Source organism: Candoia aspera, chromosome 3, assembly GCF_035149785.1.
Source record: "Candoia aspera isolate rCanAsp1 chromosome 3, rCanAsp1.hap2, whole genome shotgun sequence".
Lineage (NCBI taxonomy): Eukaryota > Metazoa > Chordata > Lepidosauria > Squamata > Boidae > Candoia > Candoia aspera.
Window position 1 is genome coordinate 208,412,116 of NC_086155.1, and position 23,601 is coordinate 208,435,716.

Sequence of the window (23,601 nt, forward strand, 5' to 3'; positions counted from 1 at the left end):
TGGGTTCATTGTTCACAAATATCATTCAATACTTCCAATGTTAAAGTATTTTGCTCCATTCTGTATTAGTAAGTTGAGTTTGAGTGTTTGTCTCCTTTAATTGTAATCTTTAGTTCCTTCTAGTTCCCTCTAGCGTTCAACCTTCAAAGTCTCATCCTATTATCGTTTTTTTAAAAATATTTCAAAACAAAAGCATTTCCCCACAGGAAGGATTCTTTAATTCCAAAATCTTGTTTCAAATTTATCTGGACCCTTAGTCCGTTTGTAACTTTCCAAAATCAAAGTTCTAATCACCCTTTTGTTGTTTATCCCCCCCCCCAAATCAAGTTCTTAAACTTGTATTTAAAACTTCTTTTGCTAAGGATTGAAGGAAACTCACCTGGTGCTGTAAAACTTGTCAATCCAAAGGTTCCTAATAGCTGAAAAGCAGTTAACAAGCAATTTCTGGATATGATTAGAAAAGGAAGTATGCGAACCTGGTATCCTCAAAGGCGCTAACTGTGATTTGAGCAAGATGGCTATTCCCTCATCTCCCAGGGCTCTAAACCCGCTGGAGATCGCTGTCTTGCAGCCTCCTCGAGAGGAGAAACTGTCTGGAGCACTCGTGGGCAATCTCAAGTCCTCTCCTTGTCCGAAGAGGAATTATAGAGGGGCCTACTCGCTGGCTCTTCGTTCTGCTGCAGTTGTTGGCTTTGCTCTCAGCGGACCCATCTTCGGTTTGCCATTTCTTCCCCGGAAGCCTATAAGCCCTTGTTATTAAGAGGCTGATAATTTTGCACTTAATCCTACCTTATCCATAGAGGATCAGAGTGGATCAAAATCTTGTAAAAACACATTATATCTGCCTCTCTGTCACGAGTGCTTCCCGGGTCCTGCTTGCCATTTCGTTTTTACAGCATCTGACCCCCCCACAGAGTACTTCAGGAGGCTCAATATTACTCTAGCTTTAAAGTGGGGGAACTGAGGCAGAGGGAGCATGGGTCAGTTCACACACAGCAGTAAGTCAAAGTAAAGTTTGTTTGATTTGGGCTTAGCTTGTGTTAAAGGACGGGTGTGATTTGCCCACTGCCGCTGTTGGAAATCCATTGGATAAATTAGAATACGCTTAGTGTGAGCATTTAATCAAAGCCACAGTGACATCCCATGGGTCAGGACATCATTGTGCCAATGTTAAAATTGTATTGTACATATCATTTGTGGGATGACCTTGTGATGCCCCTGAGGTCCCTCAGCTCCCCTACCCCTGGGAAGACCAGATTTTTGTGGCTTCTGGAGGGCAATTGACGGGTCCGGAGTTCCCTCTCCTCCCACGGCCCCAGCAAAATGATGATGTGGGCAAACTAACCACAGATGGGGAGTTTGCAGTTAATCATCAGGTCCAAATGCAAGTTGGGGGATATGCCTGACATCAATACCTGGGAAAATGCAAAAAAAAGGTAATCAAGCAGTGGGTTTGCAAGCCCTTAGAAATGAACAGGGTGTTTACCAGAATCCAGCACGGATTTGTTAAAAACAGGTTGCATTAGACAAATCTTGTTGCTTTCTTTGACAATGTAACTAGATTAGTGGGCCAAGGGAATGCTGTGGGTGTAACACTTAGGCATCAGGAAGGCCTTTGATAAAGTTGATCACAGTCTCCTTCTTGATCAACTGGAGCAATGTGGGATGGGTGGTCCCACTACCAGGTGGATTCACAATTGGTTGAACAGCCACACCCACGTGTGGTCCTTAACAGGTCTTCTCCATGTGGAGGAGATACATGGTGGGGCACTTCTGGGTTCCCTCCTGGGCCCAGCGTTCCTCAGCATCTTCACAAATGACTTAGAGGAGGGGATAGAAGGGATGCTCCATAAATCTGCAGATGACACAAAGCTGGGGTATTACTAATACTCCTGAAGACAGATTCAAGATTCAAAAGGATCTTGATAGGTTCGAACATTGTGACCTATCCAACAAAATGCTGTTCAGTGGTGATAAACGTAAGGTTCTGCATTTAGGTAGGAAAAAACAGAGATAGGTGGTACCTGGCTTAGCAGTAGTTCTTGTGAGAAGGATCTGTGTGTCCTGGACCACAGATTAAACAAGATCTGGCAGTGAGAGCTCTGAAGCAGTGGAACAACCTCCCTCCTGGAGTCATGGGAACTCCACCACTGGAGGTTTTCAGACAAAGATTGGACAGCTGGGCTGATCTGAGGATTCTTGCCCTGGGCAGAGGGTTGGACTAGATGCCCTCCAAGGTGCCTTCCGACCCTAGGATTTTAGGAATTCCAGCTGGCGCTAACCGAGGAATGAGTCATGAGCTAATTGAACAGTGACTATTTTCTCAGCTTAGCTCCTGCCTGAAATGCAAGAACAGGCATTCAGTTGATTGCGATGAGGAGGCGGTTTCATGTCAACATTGTGATGAGCGCAGATGCCTTAATGGCTGCGGGTCTGTTCATAACTTGTTCGGAGGCAATATTATGTCCTGGCTGAAGGGTCCTCACCAGGTTGTTTCCTTCTGCTTTCTCTTTCCTTGGTGCTAAATATGGCTCCACCCAAAATGCCAAGCCGTTGTGCGGTTGAGTTTGGCTAGGCGTGATGCCAGTCTGAACCATTCCATCCCCTGGGCTCAGCTTGAGGCACAAATGCAGTCAAATGCTGTCGTTAGACGTGGCTTTGGAGTGGGGGGTTTAAAGCGAAGAGTTCACTTTAAACTCAGCACGGAAACAGGGAAAGAAGGGTAAGATTCAGGCTGTGTGAGAGAGAGTGGTTCCCCCACCAGGCTTGTGAGCAACTAGTATGTAGGATGAGGCCCAGGGGCTCATAGCAGGGCAGGGATGTCTGCAGCGGCATAAGAAAAGTCAAAAGGTGGCCATGAGAGCATAACCGAAGACCTTTCCCCTTTTACATAAAAAAAGGAGCAGAGTTTTGATCCTGTGCTTGTGGCTGCCATCTTGACATTTTTTACAATCTCATCCAGGAGAGAATTAAGCTTTCTGTGATGTCTCTATCATACATCAGAAACATCTCAGAAACCACCAACAGAGTTACAACCACACGGCATCACCGTAGCACATAAACCAACTAAAACTCTTCAAAACATATTAAGCAACCCAAAAGACCCAGTAGCCCAAGAAGGAAAAACAGGAGTTATTTACAACATACAGTGCAAAGACTGTAGCAGCCACTATGTAGGACAGACAGGCAGAAGACTAGCAGAGGCATCCTTGAACACCAACTAGCAGTCAGAAGACACGATGAGAACTCCTTCATCTCACCACACACGGACAGACTCAACCATAGTTTCAACTGGGAAACGGTGAGCATCCTAAACCAAGCCGAATCCAAAAACGCCAGAGAAGTCCTGGAAGCCTGGCACTCGGGCAAAGCAGCCATCAACAGGCACATAGAGGCAAACAACATTTACACACCATTCAGAAGAGACAAGAGAAAAGCCAAAAGACCAGGACACTCCCTTGCCAGCAATTAACACCCAGATAGGCAAAAATCAATGCTAGGATTAACACCAGAGGAACCATCAAACAGCACAAGACACCCTGATCAAGGAACTATTAATCAACCCAGCAGCAAGCAACAGCCCAATCAAGGAACTCCCAAGGAGAGAACAGCACACTCACCAACACAAGCAGGGCAAGCCACAGTGTATAAACTGAGAGCAAGGCCTGCTCCCTCTTTGCACTGAAGATGTTGCCTAGTCTGGCAACGAAATGTCTGCAAGAAAACAACAAGGCTCAGAGAGCACCAAGGACTCCCCAGTTCTTGAGCTACAAATATTTGCTTCGATTGGTATGTCTCTATCACTCTGCACATGCAGTAGGTTGTCACTGGGATGATGATGATGGTCCTTTGCTACGTCCACACCCTTGAAGACCCCCGTTCCTTGGCATCCAGGCTCACTTTCCAGGCTGGCTTTGAAGGCATTCCCACAGGACATTCTGGAATCCTAGAAACCAAGTCCAGGAGAGGCTGGCATTCAGGAAGAGTTTGCAACTGACGTCCAGGAAAGTCTCCTCCTTGCCTGACAAATTCAAGAAGGCACTCCTGCAGCCTGGCAGCAGCAAGGTTTGGGCCATAAGCAAATTCTGCAAGAAAGCAACAACAGAAGAGCTTTGCCCAAACTGGAGCCCCCCAGTGAAGTCGAGCTGTTACTCCCATGTTGGAGGCATTCAAAGCTGCATTCTAGTGCCTGTGGAGGGCACCGGGTTGGGGAAAGCAGAGCTGAAGGTATATTTCATACCCACATGGGAGGGTCTCTGAAGGGAACACATGTCAGCAAGAGTGAGAGGCCATTTCTCACTCTTGCTGACATGTGCCACAAGGACCCCCCTGTATGTCACAATGTCATTGCACAAGTGACATCATTTGCATCATTCTGTGATTATCTGGGAGCCCACTTTCCCCTGTGCCCCCCGTGGATGCCTTAGTTATTCACACATAAATTCAAAGAACAAAGAAATTCATAACAGAGAGGATCTCTCACTTGCACAAGTTGGCTGGAAACCAGTTTTGTTTTCTCGCAAGGCACCTTGATGGCTTTGGTGGTTTTACTAAAGCTTTATTAAAATTTGGCATCTCCATTGCAGGCAAGGCAGAGAGGGAAGGAGGCAAATCGTGGTTCTGGGGTTGGGCGGCACCAACATTGAATTAAAGAAATGAAGAAATATTCAGCGGATGTTGGTTGGCCATCCCCTAAATGAGGAGAGGATGTTGTGCCAGTGGCAATTTTCTTTCCAGTGGGACTCACAGCCTCAGCAGTGGAGGGAGAGATCTTCCCTGGCACTGTGCAACAATGGAAAGAGTAAATAAAGTAAAATAAAGTAAGTAAGTAAGTAAGTAAAGAAGATCTAGAACAGCTAATTCTAATAGTCAAAGATGAAAGAGAAAAACTTGGATTGCACCTTAACACCAAGAAAACAAAGATAATGACAACGGCAGAGAATGTGCAAGTCAGTGTTAAGATCAACAACGAGGCAATTGAAGCAGTGAAGGAGTTTAACTTCCTTGGCTGTAACATCGATCAAAAGGGTGACTGCAGCCCGGAGATCAGAAGACGTATGGCGTATACAGCAGTGACCAGTATAAATAACACCTGGAAGAATAAAGATACCAGCTTCCCAACCAAATGCAGACTAGTTAATAAGATCATATTTCCAATAGCTATGTATGGTTGTGAAACCTGGACTTTGAAGAAGGCAGACAGGAGAAAGAGAGATCCATTCAAATGGTGGTGCTGGAGACGATTGCTACGCATCTCATGGACAGCGAAGATTACCAACAAGGAAGTCCTAGACAGAGTCAAACCAAAATATCCCTGGAAGCCAAGATCACCAAACAAAAACTGTCATGCTCCAGTCATTTTATGCAAGCCGACTCACCCGAAATGACAATTCTGCTGGGACTGGTCAGTGGCAAAAGAAGGGGCCGCCCTCGGACTCACTGGCCTGACACCATCAGAAGGGACACTGGAATGACTTGGATGGAACTAAAGGAAGCTGTAAGAGATAGAAAGGCATGGAGGGCATTGATCCACAAAGTGACCAAGAGTCAGTCATGATTGAACAGATCGACCAGACCAGAAGCCTTTACAAAAAAGATGCTTGGAATTAATTTGCACGATTTTCATTTTATCTGGTTGGGCCCACTGAGTGATTGGACCAAACCTTGGTGCTTACTCATGCTGAAACAAAGGCAGAAAAGAAAGCACATCTCAACCTTCACAATCCTAACGAGTTTGGACGCTCGCTTAGACAATGAATAGACCTACTCACCTTGAAATGCCTGACTCTAATCTACGTAAACAATACAGCCAGATTCTCACAGTAGCAGTCAATTGAAAAGCTGCCCACAATCTTAAAAAGACTCCCCAACTCTCCCCAGAATGTCACCAGGATCTTGGGGTGAAATTTTCAGTAGCTTCTGCTCCCTTGCAGGGGACTCCCAAGGATCCATCTTGGCTTGGAGGGACAGAGGGCCCCTTGATTTTGGAGGGGACTCAAATAAGGTGGCAAATCTTATTGGCCAAGGCAGCATAGAAATACTGTAAAATAAGTGCTATCAAAATACTTTAATTTCTCCAATTCTACTATTTCCTATTCTTCTCTGTACACTGTAGGATGTTAGTTACCCCAAAAGCAAATAGCATGATGGGGATTGTGGCAGGAAAACTTTGTTCCTCCTCCTCAACGAATATTTTTGCACTCTTTCAGCTTTCCTAGAAATTTCTTTAATCCCCCTCACCATCTGCCCTCTACCAAGTGAGCTTTAAGACATCTTAGCCACCCTCAGCTCTCATCAGGACGCCTAGGATGGCTTTGTCCTTGGTCAAAGCCTTTAATAAGTCAAGAGCTCCTGAGCTTTCTCTCCATCATTTGGGGGTGGGAGAAAAACCAAGGTGATTGTTGACCAAACCAGGTCTTGGACACAGGGGGACAAGGGAGCACCATATGTCTGCAAACCCTTATCTAGTGAGGCCCCCTGATGCCTTCCCCGGGTGCAGCCATCCGTTAGCATTCCTTGATGGTGCCTGTATTTTTTTGATGCTTGTCGCCTGGTCTCCAGCACCATGACTACCAGCAGTGCAGGAATCCAGGGACAGCTCCTGGACCCTCTCTCAGGGGAGAGCTGGCTGCATGCCTAAAAGATGCAGGAGCGGACAGCAGAAAGAAATCTGTGGGGAGGTTTCTCCAGAAAGTGGCCAAGGAGGAGCAGATTACGCACAGACATTTGTAAGCTCTCTGTGCGTCTGTGATCTCCACACCTGCAGACACTTGTGCTGAGTGCAGCCCTAGAGATTGCTAAAAATCAAAGCAAATCTTGGGCAGTGCAATCAGTGCTCCTTTCACCCCATTCCAGCCAATTCTGGCCTGAAAGAAGAGATTTCGCATTTATTTGGTTGGTTTGTATGCTGTTCAAGGCATATGTGCCCGAGGCAGCATACATTACCTTCCCACCTCCTACTTTCCCACGCAACAGCAACGCTGGGAGGTAAGCTGGGCAGAGAGGGAGAAAGAGCGGTGCAGGTCACCCTGCCTGCTTCCGTGGCTAAGGGTGGATTTGAGCCTGGGATGCCCATGTCCGAGTTCAACACCTTGACCGCTACCCTACATTGGCTCCACACAAAGATATTTGCTTGTAATACAAAGTGCTCTCTGGTTGGCTTCTAAGAATCTCTGCCTGTTCATCAAACCCACAAGTCTCCTTGATTTTTTAAGGCACTGTATAGAACGGTGGGTGGGCAGACTTCCAGAGGGCCAGTGGTAGAAATTGAATAGTAGACATAACCCAGCGTAACTTAGAACACATGGTAGCGTGGAGAAAAAAGTTTTTTTTCAGCTTCTATTGGGTCTCCTGAAGATGACCCAAAGGGGCTGTGCCAGGGGTGATGAAAGGCCTCTTAGTGCCCCCAGCAGGAAGCCCTTGCTTTATAGATTTTTCTTCTGAGAAAGTCGCAGATATCCACTGTGAGGTAGTTATCCCCATTGGTAATGGTTGTGAGAAGAGGTCAGTATACTGATTTGTCCTAGGCTACTGGGTAAGTTGTAACCTGGGGGCCTTGAGGATTGGACAGGGTGCTTGGGTGGGCATGCATGACCACTTGCCCTTTAGATCCCGCTCCCTCTTGAAGGGTGATCGCTAGGGCATCTTTGCTGAGGGAGGCGTTGTATTTCAACAAATTCTGGAGGGGAGGTGTCCTGTGTCTTGAAGGTGAAGGTATGTCCTCTCTTGAAAAATCTTTAGATCCCTCCCTTTTTATCAACTTTAGTCTGGTATTAAATCTGTCATTTCTTGCCAAGATGGTTGAAACAGTGGCTTCAAGCACTCCTGGATGAAATTGATTTTCTGGATCCATTTCAATCTGGTTTCAGACTGTGTCATGATGAGGAGACAACATTGGTCATCCTGATGGATGATCTGCTGAAGGCATGTGGCAGAGTAATTTGTTCTGGCTCATGTTCCTAAATGTCTCTATGGCTTTAGATAGTCCTGGCCCTGATATCCCCAACCATGGGGAGTTGGGGACACGGCATCGTTATGGCTCTGCTTCTGCCGTGAAGCAGTTGTGGAAGTGGGTAGCATCTTTATGCAGATGATACCCTTTAGTTCTTTTCTTTCCTTCCACATCAGATGTGCTGAGCGCCTTGGTTGGACTAGATGAGGTGTAACAGGCTTAAACCGAGCAAGTCGGAAAGGCTAGTTTGTGGGGGAACCTCTCAGCCAAGCCGATTTTTTTTCCTGCTCTAGGTTGGGACAATTTGCCCTAAGGGAGCAGGTCCACAGTTTGAGAGGCCTCTTCCATACTACACTGAGGACCCAGGTCATCTTGGCGGTTCACAGCGTTTACTTCCAGCTGCAGGGGATCTATCAGCGGCATCCCTTTGGAGAGGCCAACCCAGCCATTGTTATCCATTTCCCAAGTGCTGTTCAAAGAATTTTTCAGAGTGTGAAACTTCTTTGTGGACAACAGCTGAGAAGAAGAGGTTGTGATGGTTTCCTAGCAAGTAGTGCTAAATCTTTCAGTGGTGCAGAAGCCCCTTCCCCAGGTCCAAACCGGGGGGGGGGGGGGCAGGCCTGGAAAATGAATACAGCTGCATGGTAGAGAAGGCTCCTTGTTCACCCAACTAGGACTCTGGCTCAGTTTGACTTTTTGGTGCTTCAGCAGACTGGTTCAGAAATGGGGTGGGTCTTACCCAGTAAGCAGATGATCGTGCGTGCTGGCCCATGAATTCCCTGCTTTTCAAAGCAGGTGTATAGACCCATGGCAAGGCTGAGGCTTCCACGGCTTCCTCTGAGAAGAAGCAACCCCCGCGATTATTGGGGGGCTTAATTCTGAGTAAACATAGGACTGGAGCAGAGTAGAGCCTGGGTGGGGCAGAAGGTGGGCAACTGGACTGGGACCCTGCCAGACACGCTTGGGCCAACCTACTGTGCCTTGTTGGGATGTAGTGAAAGGGAGAGGGTGGTCTATTAGCTTGAGCATCCTGGGGAAGAGGTGGGATGAAAATGTCTTTGATAATGAGGAAGCGGTAGAAAACGGGCAGTTATGTGTACAGCCTGTAGTCTGGGGCCGCGTCCTCCAGCCCGCCCTGCGCCCTCCAGATCTTCTGAACAAGTCTTGCCATCTGGGTGGAGCTGACCAAGGGCACCGCCCAGCCATCTCGGGGTGACCTGCCTTGGTCTTTCCGGCGGTGGGAGCTCTCTTGCAATGTCCTTTTTCTCCCTCTCTTGCCAGCAGCTGGTCTAGGATGGCCCCAGCGAAAGCCCCACTTGTCTGCCTCTTGCTGCTAGGGCTCCTGGCGCTCCAGGCCCACGTCTGCCCTGCCCCTTGCCGCTGCTACAGCCTGACAGTGGAGTGTGGTTCTTTGGGGCTGAAAGACATCCCGGGGAGCGTCCACCCCTCCACCCAGGTGAGGCCACCAGGGCCCTAGTGGTGGGCCTGCCACCTACTCTCACACCCGTGCCGTTCTCACTAGCAAGGCACGGGGGACTCGAGACAGGGCCACTTTGGTGGTGGTGCCAGGTCTCCAGAACACTCTTCTGGGTGGCCGTCTTGATGCCAGACTTCGGGGGGTTTTCACTGCTTTTTAACTGTTGATGCCTTTGGAAGATGCTCTCAAAGGCTGTGGTTTGGGCCTATGTGATGCTAGTCCTTTTTAACTGCTTCTGCCATTTTGCTGTTTAAGTATTCTCTTTTACACTTAAAATCCGTTGGCTTGGCTTTTTCATCTACAATCAAGGAGCAAAGTTTTCTGCAAGGAATAACTAAGAGCAGTGGTGGTTTGGTTTGGTTTTTCACAGTAGGGGTACACAACCTATGGGTGACCTCTGAAAGCCTTGGGAATGGCTTCCACTGCCCTTGCAAAAATGCTGAGAAATGTTCAGGCTTTGCACCATTGTGGTGAAGGTGCTGGACTAAGAGTGGGCAGACACAGGCCCTGATCCCACTCAGCCACGAAAGCACGGCCATTTTAGCCTAGTATGCAGTTTGTTGCATGAACCCAGATCGCCGTGCAATCAAGGATCTTTCATCCATTCTTATCCATGGACTGTGGTTTATGGAAAAGGAAGAGACAGAAATGTATTGATTAATTAATCCAATTTATATGGTTGCCATCTAGCCAAAGAAACTTTGGGTGGCAAACAGAATAAAAGCAAATCATGCCATTAAAACCCAAAGAAATCAAACTGAGGCCCAATAACATCTCAAGAACCACTAATAACATTCCCCCTGCCAGGAGTCCCATAACTAACAACCTGGCCCCGGTGCTTGAGGGTCTGAAAGCTCAATACAGTTAGAAAGAAGAAGATGAGGCAGCACCATGGAGCCTTTTCTTAGCTTTATGTATAGGTGAATGCTTACTTTTATTAATTTTAATTGTCTTAAATTTATAGAGAACCTTCAACTCTCTAGAGCAGCACTTCTCAACCTTGGCAACTTTCAGACGTGTGGACTTCAACTCCCAGAATTCCCCATGCTGGCTGGGGAATCCTGGGAGTTGAAGTCCACACATCTTCAAGCTGCCCAGGTTGAGAAACGCTGCTCTAGAGTTCTTCTCTTGGCTGATTTCCTGCCTGGGAGCCTGTATCCTACAGCCTGTGTGCATGTATGCCTCTGAATGCTCTTGGTTCCGATTTGCCCAAACGGCTGAAAGAACAAAGGTTCTTTAGGGATGCAAAAGAAAAAATGAAACCAATAAATTGAAAGACTCATAAAAACGTGTGCGGACCCCCCATGGATATCTACATCATCTCTAAGTCTTTGGGCTTTTAATCTGCACTGGAGAGAGAAATTTGAGTTTTTCTGGCTGCCCTCCTTTGCTTTCAAAGGGCATGACTGAAATGAGCTCAAGGTGATCTCGTTCAAGCCATGACGACATCAACATAGCTCATGCTGTCATGGTGCAAATAATGCCAGTGATGTCATTTATGTAACAAAGGATGTGTGTCTCACCCTGCAGACACCCATGATTGAATCTGGGCTTTCTCCCTCCCTCCCTCCCTGGCTTGGCAGACCATTTTCCTGCAGGACAACAGCATCACGCAGATCCGCCAACAAGACTTGGCTTCTCTTTGGGATCTCCAGTATCTCTACATGCAGAACAACACCATCTCGGCCCTGGAGCCAGGAGCCTTCCACAACCAGAATCGGCTGCTGGAGCTGGCTCTGAATGGCAACCGGATCCATTTGATCAACAGCAGCATCTTTAAGGGACTGGAGCACCTGCGTGTCCTCTATCTCTCTGGCAACCAGATCACCCGACTCCCTGATTTCACCTTTTGTGACTTGGAGGTGAGGCTTTCTGGGGGACCAGATGAAAGGAGGCTGGAGTTCGTTCAGCCTCCTCTAACAGCAACATATGGCATTGTAAGCCCTGGTTTGGGGAACTGAGGCAGAGATTAGGCTTATGCATTGAACTAAGCCTTTGTTTGTGTGAACCTAAGTTCAATAAACCACAATGGGCTACATTCATTCAGCGCACTAAGTCATAGACCAAGGTTTCCAAAGCTTAGCAGCAACGTTCACACAACAGCTAAATCGTGTTAGAGTTTGCACTGATGTGTGATCCCCGCTTTAGCATAAGCCCAGATTTAGCCAGAATTGGAATCCAACCCTGCTCTTCATTGGCCCTGGCAGTCCAGAGTACAAATACATGGGCTGCTTAAGGAAACTCTTACTGTGTTCCAGTTTCTACCTCCTTTTTCTCTGAAAAGTAAATATTGGAAGTGACTTTAAATATCACAGAATGCACCATGACATTGTGCAATTTAACCAGAGAACCCCAGAAAGAGCAAAGGAACCACCAAGTTGGGAAAGTCAGATGGGAAGGTTAGGAATTGCACGATGGGTGTGTGTGCAGTGGGGGGTGGCTCACTTAATAGGTGGCAGGCAAAATAATAAAATAAGTGAGGGTGATGCTCTCAGGTTTTCCCAGAGTTCCTTAGTCTTCAGCCTCAGCCATGTTTTGCATATAGCTGTCTCCTGAGAGTTAACCTATGCAAAAACATACCTTACGTTGAGATAATGTTGGATCCTGTTGATTTTTTTAAATCCAATTGAGCTACTTCTTATTCTGGCCCTGCAATCCTTTTCCCACATTCGTCCTGCCTGTATCTCATATGAGGGCCTCACAAAACCTATACAGCAATGTTCCTCAAACATGGCAACTTTAAGATGTGTGGACTTCAACTCCCAGAATTCCCCAGCCAGCTGTGCTGGGTGGGGAATTCTGGGAGTTGAAGTCCACACATCTTAAAGTTGCTACATCTGAGGAACACTACTGTAGAGTAAGTCTAAAATAGCCATCTCACCTTGTATGGAAGAATACAGACCTGGCCTCAGGAAGGGCAAAGGGAGAGGTGAACCATTAAGTTTCCTCTCTCCTGAGAAAAAGCGTGAAAAAGAAACTCAAATAACCTTGATTGTATTGGGTGTATCTCAGCCCTTCAAGGTAGGCCAGGCCAAGAAACAAAAGCAGCAGGGATTCCAGGAATGCTGTTTCACTGATGTAAGATAGCATAACATTTCTCTCTACTTCATCTTATACCCGGCAAAATCAAAGTGGGGTTATGTTAACATTTCTCTCTACTTCATCTTATACCCGGCAAAATCAAAGTGGGGTTATGTTGAGGTTCTTTCTCACACTTTTCTCTTTCTCGGGACCAAGAAATCTTTTCTCCTTCTTAATGATTCATTGCTCCCTTTGCCCTTCCCAAGGCTTGGGCTACATTCCCTCACACCGTAGCCTCACCCACACTCACACAGGAGACAGGGCCATTGATTTTGCATTGTGACTGTGAGCCTAGCAGCCATTGCTCTCTGCTCCAAAGGCTATTGAATGGGGCCTTGGTCACCAGAAACCCCTGGATTAGCAGGGTTTGTGCATGCCCAGGACACACATCCTGGCCAGAACACCACCTCTGCCCTCAGGCTGTTGTCAGCCAGGCAGACGAGGGAGGTAAAGATACAAGAAGGAGTGAGAATGGAACAGCCCGAGGGTCTTCTGCTTGCTCTGAAGATGTGCTCGTTTTCCCTTTGCAGAGGCTGCAGGAGCTTCACTTGCAAGAGAACAGCATTGAGACTCTGGAGGACCAAGCACTGACAGGGCTGACCTCACTAGCCCTGCTGGACCTCAGCAAGAACAACCTGCGCACCATCAGCCGGGTGACCTTGCGGCCCCTCATCAGTCTGCAAGTGCTGAGGCTGACAGGTGTGTCCAAAGTGACCTCTGGCAGTCCTCCATTTCTCCTGGGTGAAGGAAAAGCTGGGAAAGTAAGAGAGACCCTTTAGTCAGGTGGGGGGAACCTCAGCAGAAAGGACTGAGAGGAATGTGGTGCATCTGGGAACTTGGATCCAATCAGTGTTCTTTCAGGTCCACTTGGCAGGGACCAATAAAGTGTGGGAAGCCCTCGGTTGAGGATTTTGGGGGGTGGGGCTGGCATATTGGAGCTGGGTCTAGCCCTGGAATTGGACTCAGTTTTAACGAGACAACTGAGCTGGGTTCAAAGCATAGGAAGCCACGGACCAAAGGCTGGTAAAGAACTGTTGATAGTTCCTCATAACTGTAGTTCCCAAGCTCTGTGGGGAAGGGAGGGATAATGTCACAACCACTTTCAGATGGTTTGTGTAAGAGATGGGTCTGATCTGTGGGTGAGAGAACCAGTGTCACTGATGATGTGACCCAGTTGGGTCATGAAACGTCTGCAAGCCAGCAGCCAAGTTCAGAGAGCACCAAGCACTCCACAGTTCAACCCTGAGCTGCAGAGATTCTCTTCCATCGGAAGAATTAGTGTCCTTGAGTCTTCTCCAAGTCACACTGGGAAGCCTGCCCTGACTTGGTTCCCTCTCAGGTGCTGGGGATAGTAGGACTGGAGGAAAGTCCAGTGTATCTTGAGGGTGCCAAGCTGGAGAAAGCGGATGTCAGAAGGTCAAGCGGAGTGGGCCCAGCGGGCAGAACTCCTGGCTGTTTCCTTCTCTGGAGGGGATGCAGGCCTGAACTGGGCAAACGGGAGTGGCCGTGGGAGCCAACGGCTTGTGGGAGCTGGGCGAATGATTCCTCCTTGACAGGACACTTTTTTTCCTGGCAGAGAATCCGTGGCGATGCGACTGTGCTCTGCACTGGCTCAGCAGCTGGATCAGGGAGGAAGGGCAGAGGCTCCTGAGTCCGCTGGACAAGAAGATCGAGTGTTCGGAGCCGCCGCGCCTGGCCTACCAAAGCCTAGCGGACGTCTCCGGCAACAGCTTGATCTGCATCCCTCCTCTCGTGCAAGTGCAGCCCCTCGAAGTAATGGCACGGCTGGGTGATGACTTGCGCATCTCCTGCCAGGCCTCGGGCTACCCGCAGCCACTAGTGACATGGCGTAAACTGGCCCATTGGCGGGCAGGGGGCTCCAGGGGAAGTCGGGCCCGGCTACCCGGCGGAACCTTTGAGCTGAGCGAGCGCAGCGTGGGGGAGCGCTTTGAGCAGTCAGACACTGGCAGCGGGATGCTCTTTCTCAACAACGTGACTGTGTCCCATGCCGGCAAATACGAGTGTGAGGCTTCCAACCCAGGGGGTATGGCCCGGGTGCTCTTCCACCTCACGGTTAACCTCTCCCAGCAGCAGCAGCAGCAGCAGTCACAGGGCTACCCAACCTTGGTAGACATTAGCCAAGAGCCCCTCTACGACATGGAGAGCATGGACTTCCATGCCCTTGGCACGGCCACCCAGACCGCCATTGCTGTGGCCATCTCCCTGCTCACCCTGGTGGCCCTCCTCTTGGTGATCATGATCTACCGGAAACACCGCAGGCGGAAAAAGGCCAGGAAGGAGGAGAACGTCCTGTACGTCAACGACTATTCCGACGGGCCCACCACGTTTGCCCAGCTGGAGGAATACCGTGATGAGAGGGGCCACGAAATGTTTGTCATTGACCGCAACAAGCCCCTCTTCGCCACTTACAAGGACCCCCAGGGCTTGGCAGGAGTCTTCCCGGATCAGTTGCAAGACCAGGCGACTCAGACCCCGGAGGGGGAAGAGGACTGTTCCCCAGACGCCAGCGAGCGCTTTGCCAACCAGGGACTGATGTTCCCTCCTCAGATAGCATATGAAATCCACTGCTGAGTGGAGCTGCTGAACCCTGGGGCGGATGGACCCCCACTGGGCTGTCTGCTTGACCTCCGGCCTCTCTCCGCCAGGCCTGCTTTCCCTGTGAGCCCAGGGCCCTGAGAGGAGGAGCCTGGAAGCTCTGGATGACCGTGCCCATGGGTCCAGAGAGGACTCTTGTATGTGCGGCGAGGGACATTACCCTGTGGCTACTACCGGGGCACGTTCTGCCCTCACCGTATTGATCATCATCACCATTCCATTCTTGGAGTTTTCCATTGCTCTATGAAGAGGCTGGGGGGCAATTCATGGGACCTTGCTCAGCTTTCTCTCAAGCCTGAAAGAAAAACACGCAAGAATAGCTTTGCTAGAAGGCATTCGTCTTAGTCTGGCACTTCCTTTCTCACGGTGATCAACCAGATGCCTCCAGGTCACCCACAAGCAAGGGATGGATCTCCTCCCCCTCCTCCTCCCGACATTGCTCCCCAGCACACAGCATTTGGAGGCACGTTACCCCCAACCTGGAGGTCTACAAATGATAGACCTGTGAAAAGCACGGAAGGGCCGCTGATGGACAGCCACAGGTTTGACCCCTGAACTCTTCCCAGCAGCCAGCTGTGCCCCTCCCTGGGCGCTCTGCAACTGGACACAAGGACCTCTGCACTGGGTTTTTGGTCGCAGTCAGCAAAGGAAGCGCAGCTTGGAAAAAAAAGCCACAGGTCTGTAAAGAAGGCTGGATGAGACATCCACTGTGCAAATCTGACGAGCCCTCTTGTGGAGAGACTTCAGTGATGGTGGGACAACCTTCTCAGTCCCTTGTGCAGGCTGAGTTGGTTACGTGGAACTTCTGTTTCTTGGCTTGCCTGTTATTTTTTAAAGGGGTAAAAATAATGCCACAGTCATGAGCAGCACAGCTGCATCTGTAGACCCCATGGGAAACCCTCCTCACCTCAACCTCACACTCCTCTGTCAGTGTTAATGCGACAGCTCCTTCCCCCTACCCGTCCCAGGACCACAGAGTCAGCTGTGCCCCAAAACCACAGAGGACAGGGTGACTTTGTAGTGGCCAGGAAAAAAAGGCTGTGTGGGAGTCCTGTTCAAGCAAAGGAGTCAATAAAATGTAGCCAGCACCTCATGGCTGCCAAGGTCCTGTTGTCTTCTTTTAGTGGATTGGTGGCTGGGGATAATGGGGAACAGAACCTGTGTTGCTCTGAAGGATTCCTGCTGGCTGAACAGCTTTCTTGCTGTTGTGTGCAGTGTGTGTGTGCAGTGATGCCCAGGGCTGAGAAGGTGCCCACAGTGATGCCCAGGGCTGAGAAGGTGCCCACTCTCTAACACAGTTGCAGCCCAAAGAATTCTGCTGCCCAGCAGTCACCTGGGGAGACATCTGTCCTGCTCCAGCTGTGCGACCGTGGAAGGGTCCCCAGAACAGGTTACAAAGGTTGGTTGGTGGTCTCAACTGGAGTAGAAAATACATCTCTTATAATGGACCATTGTGTTTGTGCATGCGTGGTGTTTAAAGAAAAAAAGAGGGACAAAAAGGTGGGTTACCAGAGGAAGGTGGAATTCTCCGAATCCCTTTCCCCTTCCCCTTATTGTGCAATTGCACAATGAAAAGTCTGTTTTGGAAGCCGCCTACAACTGGGGGATAAAGGGCAATGCAAAGGACTGAAAATTTTGCTTATTTGGGGGTGTGTGTGTATAATATATCTGATTTTATATGCAACTACATACATTCACATACCTGTATCAGATAGATGTGGCATCGAATATTAGACCAGGGTTTCTCCACCAGGGTTCCCTGGCACCCTCGGGTTCTGCAAGAGGTCCTCAGGGGTTCCCTGGGAGATCACAATTTATTTAAAAAATTATTTCCAATTCGGGCAACTTCCCATTAAAGAGGCAAATTTCATTCTTTATTTTTAGTTTGAGAACACAGTTAATGCAATAGACAGGCCTACCCATGAAACGAACATAATAATTTTGCACCTTCTGGCCTATCTTTGAGCCTGAATGTGCCGGGGTTCCTGGAGGCCTGAAAAATATTTCAAGGGTTCCTCCAGGGCCAAAAGGTGGAGAAAGGCTGTGTTAGACTCATGGATCTGGAAGGTGGGATGGAAATGTAGTAAATAAGACTGAGAAACATTCATAATTAGGATCAATTTATTAGGATGCAAGCTTGCTTGTTAGAGGAGGCAGAAGCAGGTGTCCTCCGTCGAGCCTCCCTCTTCCTTCCCCCCGGTTCCAGGAGGACCCAGTCCCCCGAAAGCAGTTTTAATCTGTATCTCCTTCGCTTAGGACTCCCACCTCCATGAGGTAGGCTCTGGTTCGGTAACCCCGATAGGCGGACTGGATCTTGATCGCTGCTTCTTCCTGGACACGCAATGTTTGCCGTGCCCGCCAGCCCCGCCAGAAGGCCTGGATCAGGGTGGCTGCGCGGACCACCTGCCACATCTGTTTCCTAGTCTTGAACACCCGCCTCTGGCCTTCGCCCATCCGGCGGGCACCGTAGTTCTCGTACAGCCAGTCGGAGGTGCCCGGGGAAGGTGCCTGCCGCTGCTGCTGCTGCTGCTGGACGCTGGTGGAGGAGAGGCTCCGCGTGGTGGTCCGCTCCCGTGTCAGCCGGACAGAGGTTGGCGTGCTGGTGGCCAGGCGCTGGCTCAGGCCTCCGGGCTCCCGACCCTGCCTCCGCGGCTGCTCCTCAGCAGGCGTATAGTAGCCTTTGGAAGGCGCCTGATAGGAGAGGTGGGGCCTGTGACAGCGGGGCTGGCCCAGTGCCTGTCCCTCCTTCTGCCTGGAGGCGTGGGACATCCTCCTGGCAGTCCTGGAAGGAGGGAGCGTTGCGTGCCCTTCACACTCGCTGTCTTCCCTTTCTGATTCCGAAGGCGGGCCTTTGCCCACGCCCACGAGCACCCGGATGCTGGTGCACCTCCCGCAGCGGGGACACATCTTGGGCTGGGAGACGTCCGTGTCCTCTTGCTGGGACCGCGGGACCTTGCTTCTCCACTCCTCGGGGTCTCCCACAAGGCACTTGCGCCAGTGTTTCCTGGGGTACGGGCCCACCCAGGAGGAGCTTCCTGGCATGTAGCCAGGATGGCCATAGTAGGTCCCCCCCTTCGGAAGACTTTCAGGGACGTGGTAGGTCCTCTGTGGGCGGCCAGGCGGGTAAGCGTGGCTCACTCCTTGGGCCAAGTCCTGCCGGGTACGGTATCCCCTCCAGTGGGCTTGGATGGTGGTGGCCGCCTGCTGGCATTCAGCGAGGGCCTGGCGAGTCATGTAACCCCGATAGTGTGCCTGGATGACCTGGGCAGCTCTCTCCCTGTCCATCCTGGGGTGCCCCTGGGGCTCCCTCTCCCGCCCATAGGGGGAAAGGGAGGATGCCCTTTGGTGCCTGTACACTTGCTGTGATGGCATGTGCTGCTGCCGCAAGGCCCGGTACTCGCGGGTTATGTATTGCCTCCAAGCGGCCTGGATGGTGGCAGCTGCGGCCTGCTCGGTCATGAGCTGCTTCCGGCTGAGGTGCCCGCGCCACGTGGCCTGGATGGTGGTGGCCGCCTTGTCCATGAGCATATCGAGCTCGTCCACCAGGAAGGAGGACCGCCGGCGGGATCGGCTGTTGCTCCGGGCTCTCACCTTGGCCAGCTGCCGATCGTGGTGCTGCTCCTCCTCCGTCAGCTCCTCCTCTCCGCTTGGGTAACTGTAGGAGCACCAGGGGTGATCCTCATAGGTCTCCATCTGGAAGGGGAAAGGGCAGGCGTTAATTAGCAGGGAGGTCCTGACGCCCTTGAGAGTGAAAGCAGAGCTCTGGATCCCCCCAGGGAAATGGAGAATTCTGGAAATGGAAGTTCCACCGTCTCTGGAGGGCACCATGTTGGGATGGGCTTCTTTGCCTCTTCTCCCTTTCATGACCTCACCTTCTGCTATCGATCCGAACTTTATTACGGTCCTACAACAGTACAAATAGGACAATAAAAACAGTACAAGCAATAGAAACAACGGATCCCATTTGCCCACCAGATCAGAGTTAAAATGCGTTAAAAGTACCAAGCCTGTACAGGTAGTCCTCGACTTATGACCACAATTGGGACTGGAACTTCTGTTGCTAAATGAGGCAGTCATTAAGCGAGTCATGCCCGATGTTATGACCTTTTTTGCTGTGGTCATTAGCTGAATCATGTGGTTGTTAAGCGAATCTGGTTCCCCCATTGACTTTACTTGTCAGAAGCCAGCTGGGAAGGTCGCAAATGGTAGGCACGTGACCCCAGGACACTGCAACTGTTGTAAATACATGCTGGTTGCCAAGTGCCTGAATTTTGGTCATGTGACCACAGGGACACTCCAATGGTCATACATGCAAGGACCAGGCGCAAGTCACTTTTTTCAGTACTGTCTAACTTTGAACAATTGCTAAACGGATGGTCATAAGTCGAGGACTACCTGTATATCCAATTGTGGGCTAAAATGCAAGTAGCAATAAAAAAAAACTAGAACTGCTAATTGAAAACTCTTCCCTGACCTTCTACTGTTTCCCCTCTGCTCAAATGACCTATCTCTTTCCCTCCCTATTTTTCTAAATCTATTTATTAAATTTGTATGCCACAGAATCATGCCAACTCTCTAGAAGTTTATAACAAGATACAATACAATAACCCCTTGGGACAAGCTTTAGAAGTTAAAACTAGCATGGTTTGGTAGCCAGTGCAGGACCTAAGACAGGTTGAAGGGATGCTAGCAGCTGGCTCCAGCCAACAAGCAGGCCACTGACCGTGGTATCCACGTGCTCTTCAGAGGCAGCCCCACAAGGAGTGCATAGAAGAAGTCTAGATGCATGGTGGCAAGCAAAGGGCTTGAGTCACTCTGGCCAGATTGTCACGTTTCAGGATGAACTGCGATTAGCGCATCAGGGAAAGTAGAGAAAGCCCTCCTGGCCACAGCCTCCACCTATCTACAGGTAGTCCTTGCTTAACAACCATTTGTTTAGTGATGGTTCGGACTTACAACTGTGCTGAAAAAACCAACTTATGACCAGCCCTCACACTTCTGACCATCACAGCGTCGCTGTGGTCATGTGATCACGGGTTGGGCAGTGGGCAACCAGTTCGCATTTATGACCATCGCAGCATCCCGTGGTCACATGATAGCCATTTTCGACCTTCCTGATCACCTTCTGGCAAGAAAAATCAGTGGGTAACCATGTGGTTCATTTAATGACCACGCTGTTTGCTTAATGACTGCCACCAAAAAGGTTGTAAAATCGGGTTGGATTCGCTTAATGACCACTTCGATTAGCAACTGAAATTCCAGTCCCAGTTGTGGTCATTAAGCGAGGAGTGCCTGTTTCTACCCAGGGGTGTCCTCCCAAGTATGGTCAAAAAAGTCAAGATGGTAGGTTCAAAGGTGTGATTGAAGCTTTGCCTTTTTTTTATATGCATGTGACACTCATGGAGAAAATCTATGTGGTCACTAAGAATCAACACCGACTTGATGGCACATAATAGGAAAAAGTGACATGCATAGAAAAGAAATGGAGCTTCAGTCACAGTATGGCGCCTACCATCTTGACTTCTTTGACCACACCCCTGCAGTAGCTGTTTCATGTCTTTTCAGGGTTTTCTATGACATTCTAGTTAGACCTAAGGTTACTAGCCCTCAGTTTTAAAGATACCAATTTGCTTCAGACAAGTCTTCTGCACTTTTCTTAACCCGTCTCCTCTTTCCCCCATTTCTCCATCTGCCATTCCCATCTCCAGGTATCTTGAATTCATTCGTTCTACAGTATTTGTAATGTCCCCCAACATTTTTTTTCAACATGGTGCCAAGTGGGATGTTTGTATGGAATGGGTGCTCCTGAGAACTCTGGATGAAGCGGATTATCTGGACCCCTTTCGGTCAGGATTCAGGCCGGGATGTGGGACTGAGGTGGCATTGATCGCGCTCTTGGCTGACCTCTGGCGGGACGGGGAGGGGGCAGTGCGACCATCCTTGCTCTTCTTGACCTCTCGGTGGCCTTCGATACCGTCAATCATGGTGTCCTCCTGGACCGGCTTTGGGAGTTGCGGGTAGGCAGCACGGCGTTGTGCTGGTTCTCCTCCTTCCTCTGGGTCGGTTCCAGTCAGCGTTGGTGCGAGGGGAGAGGTCCAGCCCACGTCCCCTACTGTGTGGGGTGCCTCAGGGCTCTGTTCTTTCTCCCCTCTGGCCACTGGGTGAGGTGACCGGACGGTTTGGGGTGAGGTGTCACCAGGATGCTGATGATACCCAGCTTTATATCTCCACCCCAGGCTGCCTGGGTGATGCTGTGCATGTCCCATCTCTGTAGGGGCCTGGATGGGGCACCATGGTTCCCACTCAGCCCAAGCAAGACTGAGTGACTTGGGGTGTTTGGGCCACCTGGTACCAAGGTTCTTCCATCTTTGGTCCTGGACTGGGAGGCCCTGCTCAGTCATTCATGCCCTCGTGACCTCCTGTCTGGACCACTGCAATGCTCTTTACATGGGGCTGCCCTTGAAGAGCATTCGGAAGCTTCAGCTGGTACAAAATGCGGCTGCCCAGGTTGTAAATAGTGTCAGCTACTCAGCACACATAACATCTCTGCTTCGGGAGCTGCATTGGTTGCCGGTGTGTTTCCGGGTGCAGTTCAAGGTGCTGGTTGTCACCTTGGAAGCCCTCCATGGCTTGGGGCCAGGTTACTTGAGGGACCGTCCCTCCCCAGTTGTTTCTACCCATCCAATCCAGTCAGGCAGGATGGCCCTAATCTCTGGCTTTCCAGAAGGCCTTGAAGCCTTGGCTCTGTGCCCAGGCCTGGGGCCCCAGGTGTGTGAAGGGCCCCGTTTCCTGGTCATTTAGCCATGATGGTGTATGATTTATTCTTGGCTGCTATGTATTTTAATGTATTACTTTAATTGCTTTTATTTTTAAAATCTTGTTCGCTACCCAAAGTCACTTGGCGAGATGGATGGCCATACAAAACAAACGAACGAACGAACGAACAGGGCAGAATTATAAGCCCCTCTGCCTGCAGACAGATGGACTGTGTCCCAGTCAAGTGGAAGACAGCTGCAGGAGGTGGATGGACCCAAAGGGAGCAAGAGCAGATCCACTATTGGATCTTGCTCTGAACACACGATTTCCTGGCTGCAACAAAATACGTGTTTCTCCCTAAACCACTGCTATGCATCTTCCAGTTCCTGAATATTGACTGTTGGGGATGAAGCAGAGCGATTCTGATGAAAATTAAATACTGCCTTTGAAGAGGATGAAGGAGACTGAACCAGGAGCTTCCTGGAAAATAGATGGAATGGTGGTTTACTGATGAAGTGCTGCGCACGTGGACACGAGAAAGGGAAGAACGCTGTTATTGTTCCACGTGCTAAAGGAAAAGGTAGCAAGAGTGAATGCAACAACTACAGACAGTCCTCACTTAACAACCATTTGTTTAGTGACGGTTTGGACTTATGACCGTGCTGAAAAAAACAACTTGTGACCGATCCTCACACTTGTAACTCACAGCATCCTTATGGTCACATGATCATGATTTGGGCGCTTGGCAACCAGTTTACATTTATGACCGTCGTAGCATCCTGTGGTCACGTGATTGCCATTTTTGACCTTCCCAGAAAGCTTCTGGCAAGCAAAATCAGTGGGGAACTGCGTAACTTGCTTAGCAACCATGTGCTTCACTTAATGACCATGGTGATTTGCTTAACTGCTGCAGAAAAGGTCATAAAATTGGTTCGGATTTGCTTAATGACTGCTTTGCTCGGCAACCGAAATTTCGATCCTAATTGTGGTCATTAAGCGAAGACTACCTGTACAGGGGATTTGTTTGTTAAATGACCCTGGGAGGCGGTTTGGCAGCACGCTGATCAAAATGGGTGTCTGTGGGGAGGAGAGTGTCAAAAAAGTCAAGATGGCGACGTGACTGTGCAACAGACCATGCTTCAGCATGGAAAAGGGGCAGGGCTTTGATCATGTGGTTGCAAGTGGCACCTTGAGTTTTTTTACACACCTCCAACCCCCCTGGAAGGTAATGGCGAGCTAAGTTAGGGAAAGGCAGTGCAACTTTTTACTTACGTTTTACTCCTATTTATATTTATTTATTAGAATAATTTTATATTTGTATATTTTATTTTATTATATGGTTGTTGTTTTAATCAATTATTGTAAACCGCCCAGAGTCCCCCAGTGGGAGGAGATGGGCAGGGACAAATTGAATAAACAAACAAACAAACAAACAAGCTTGCTGTGGGGCAGAGGGCGGGCAAACCAGATTTTTGCTCTTTGGCAGTTATGAAGCGGCTGCAGCACCGGTCCAGCCTACCTTTCTCACAGCACCACGCCAGCACCCCCGGCTCTTCTTTGGAGCTGCTGCTGGGCTGAGGAACAGGGCTGGATCTTCCCTGGGGGCAGAGAGGCTGTTCACAGGGTCCCGGAAGGAACCCGCCACAACATAGAAGGCCACCCCTTGGCTCACACCCATGGGCCATCGAGAGCACCAAGCGTCCACTCCACTGGCAGGGGT

At 49.7% G+C, this 23,601-nt stretch overlaps 2 protein-coding genes across 2 annotated transcripts; one reads left to right on the plus strand and one right to left on the minus strand.

The window, feature by feature from the left end:
- The first annotated feature begins 7,970 nt into the window (after nt 1–7,970).
- Nucleotides 7,971–15,160, plus strand: LRRC24 (leucine rich repeat containing 24). Its single transcript, XM_063300007.1, has 5 exons — nt 7,971–8,068; nt 9,233–9,407; nt 11,012–11,290; nt 13,040–13,208; nt 14,086–15,160. The coding sequence occupies exons 1-5, from the start codon at nt 7,971–7,973 to the stop codon at nt 15,099–15,101; spliced, it is 1,737 nt and encodes a 578-aa protein (XP_063156077.1). The 3' UTR covers nt 15,102–15,160.
- A 2,098-nt stretch (nt 15,161–17,258) lies between these two features.
- IQCN (IQ motif containing N) lies at nt 17,259–23,559 on the minus strand. Its single transcript, XM_063300008.1, has 2 exons — nt 23,401–23,559; nt 17,259–18,818 (listed from the first exon to the last, which is right to left on the minus strand). Exons 1-2 carry the CDS (start codon nt 23,557–23,559, stop codon nt 17,358–17,360), a joined length of 1,620 nt encoding a protein of 539 aa, XP_063156078.1. The 3' UTR covers nt 17,259–17,357.
- Nucleotides 23,560–23,601: the final 42 nt, after the last annotated feature.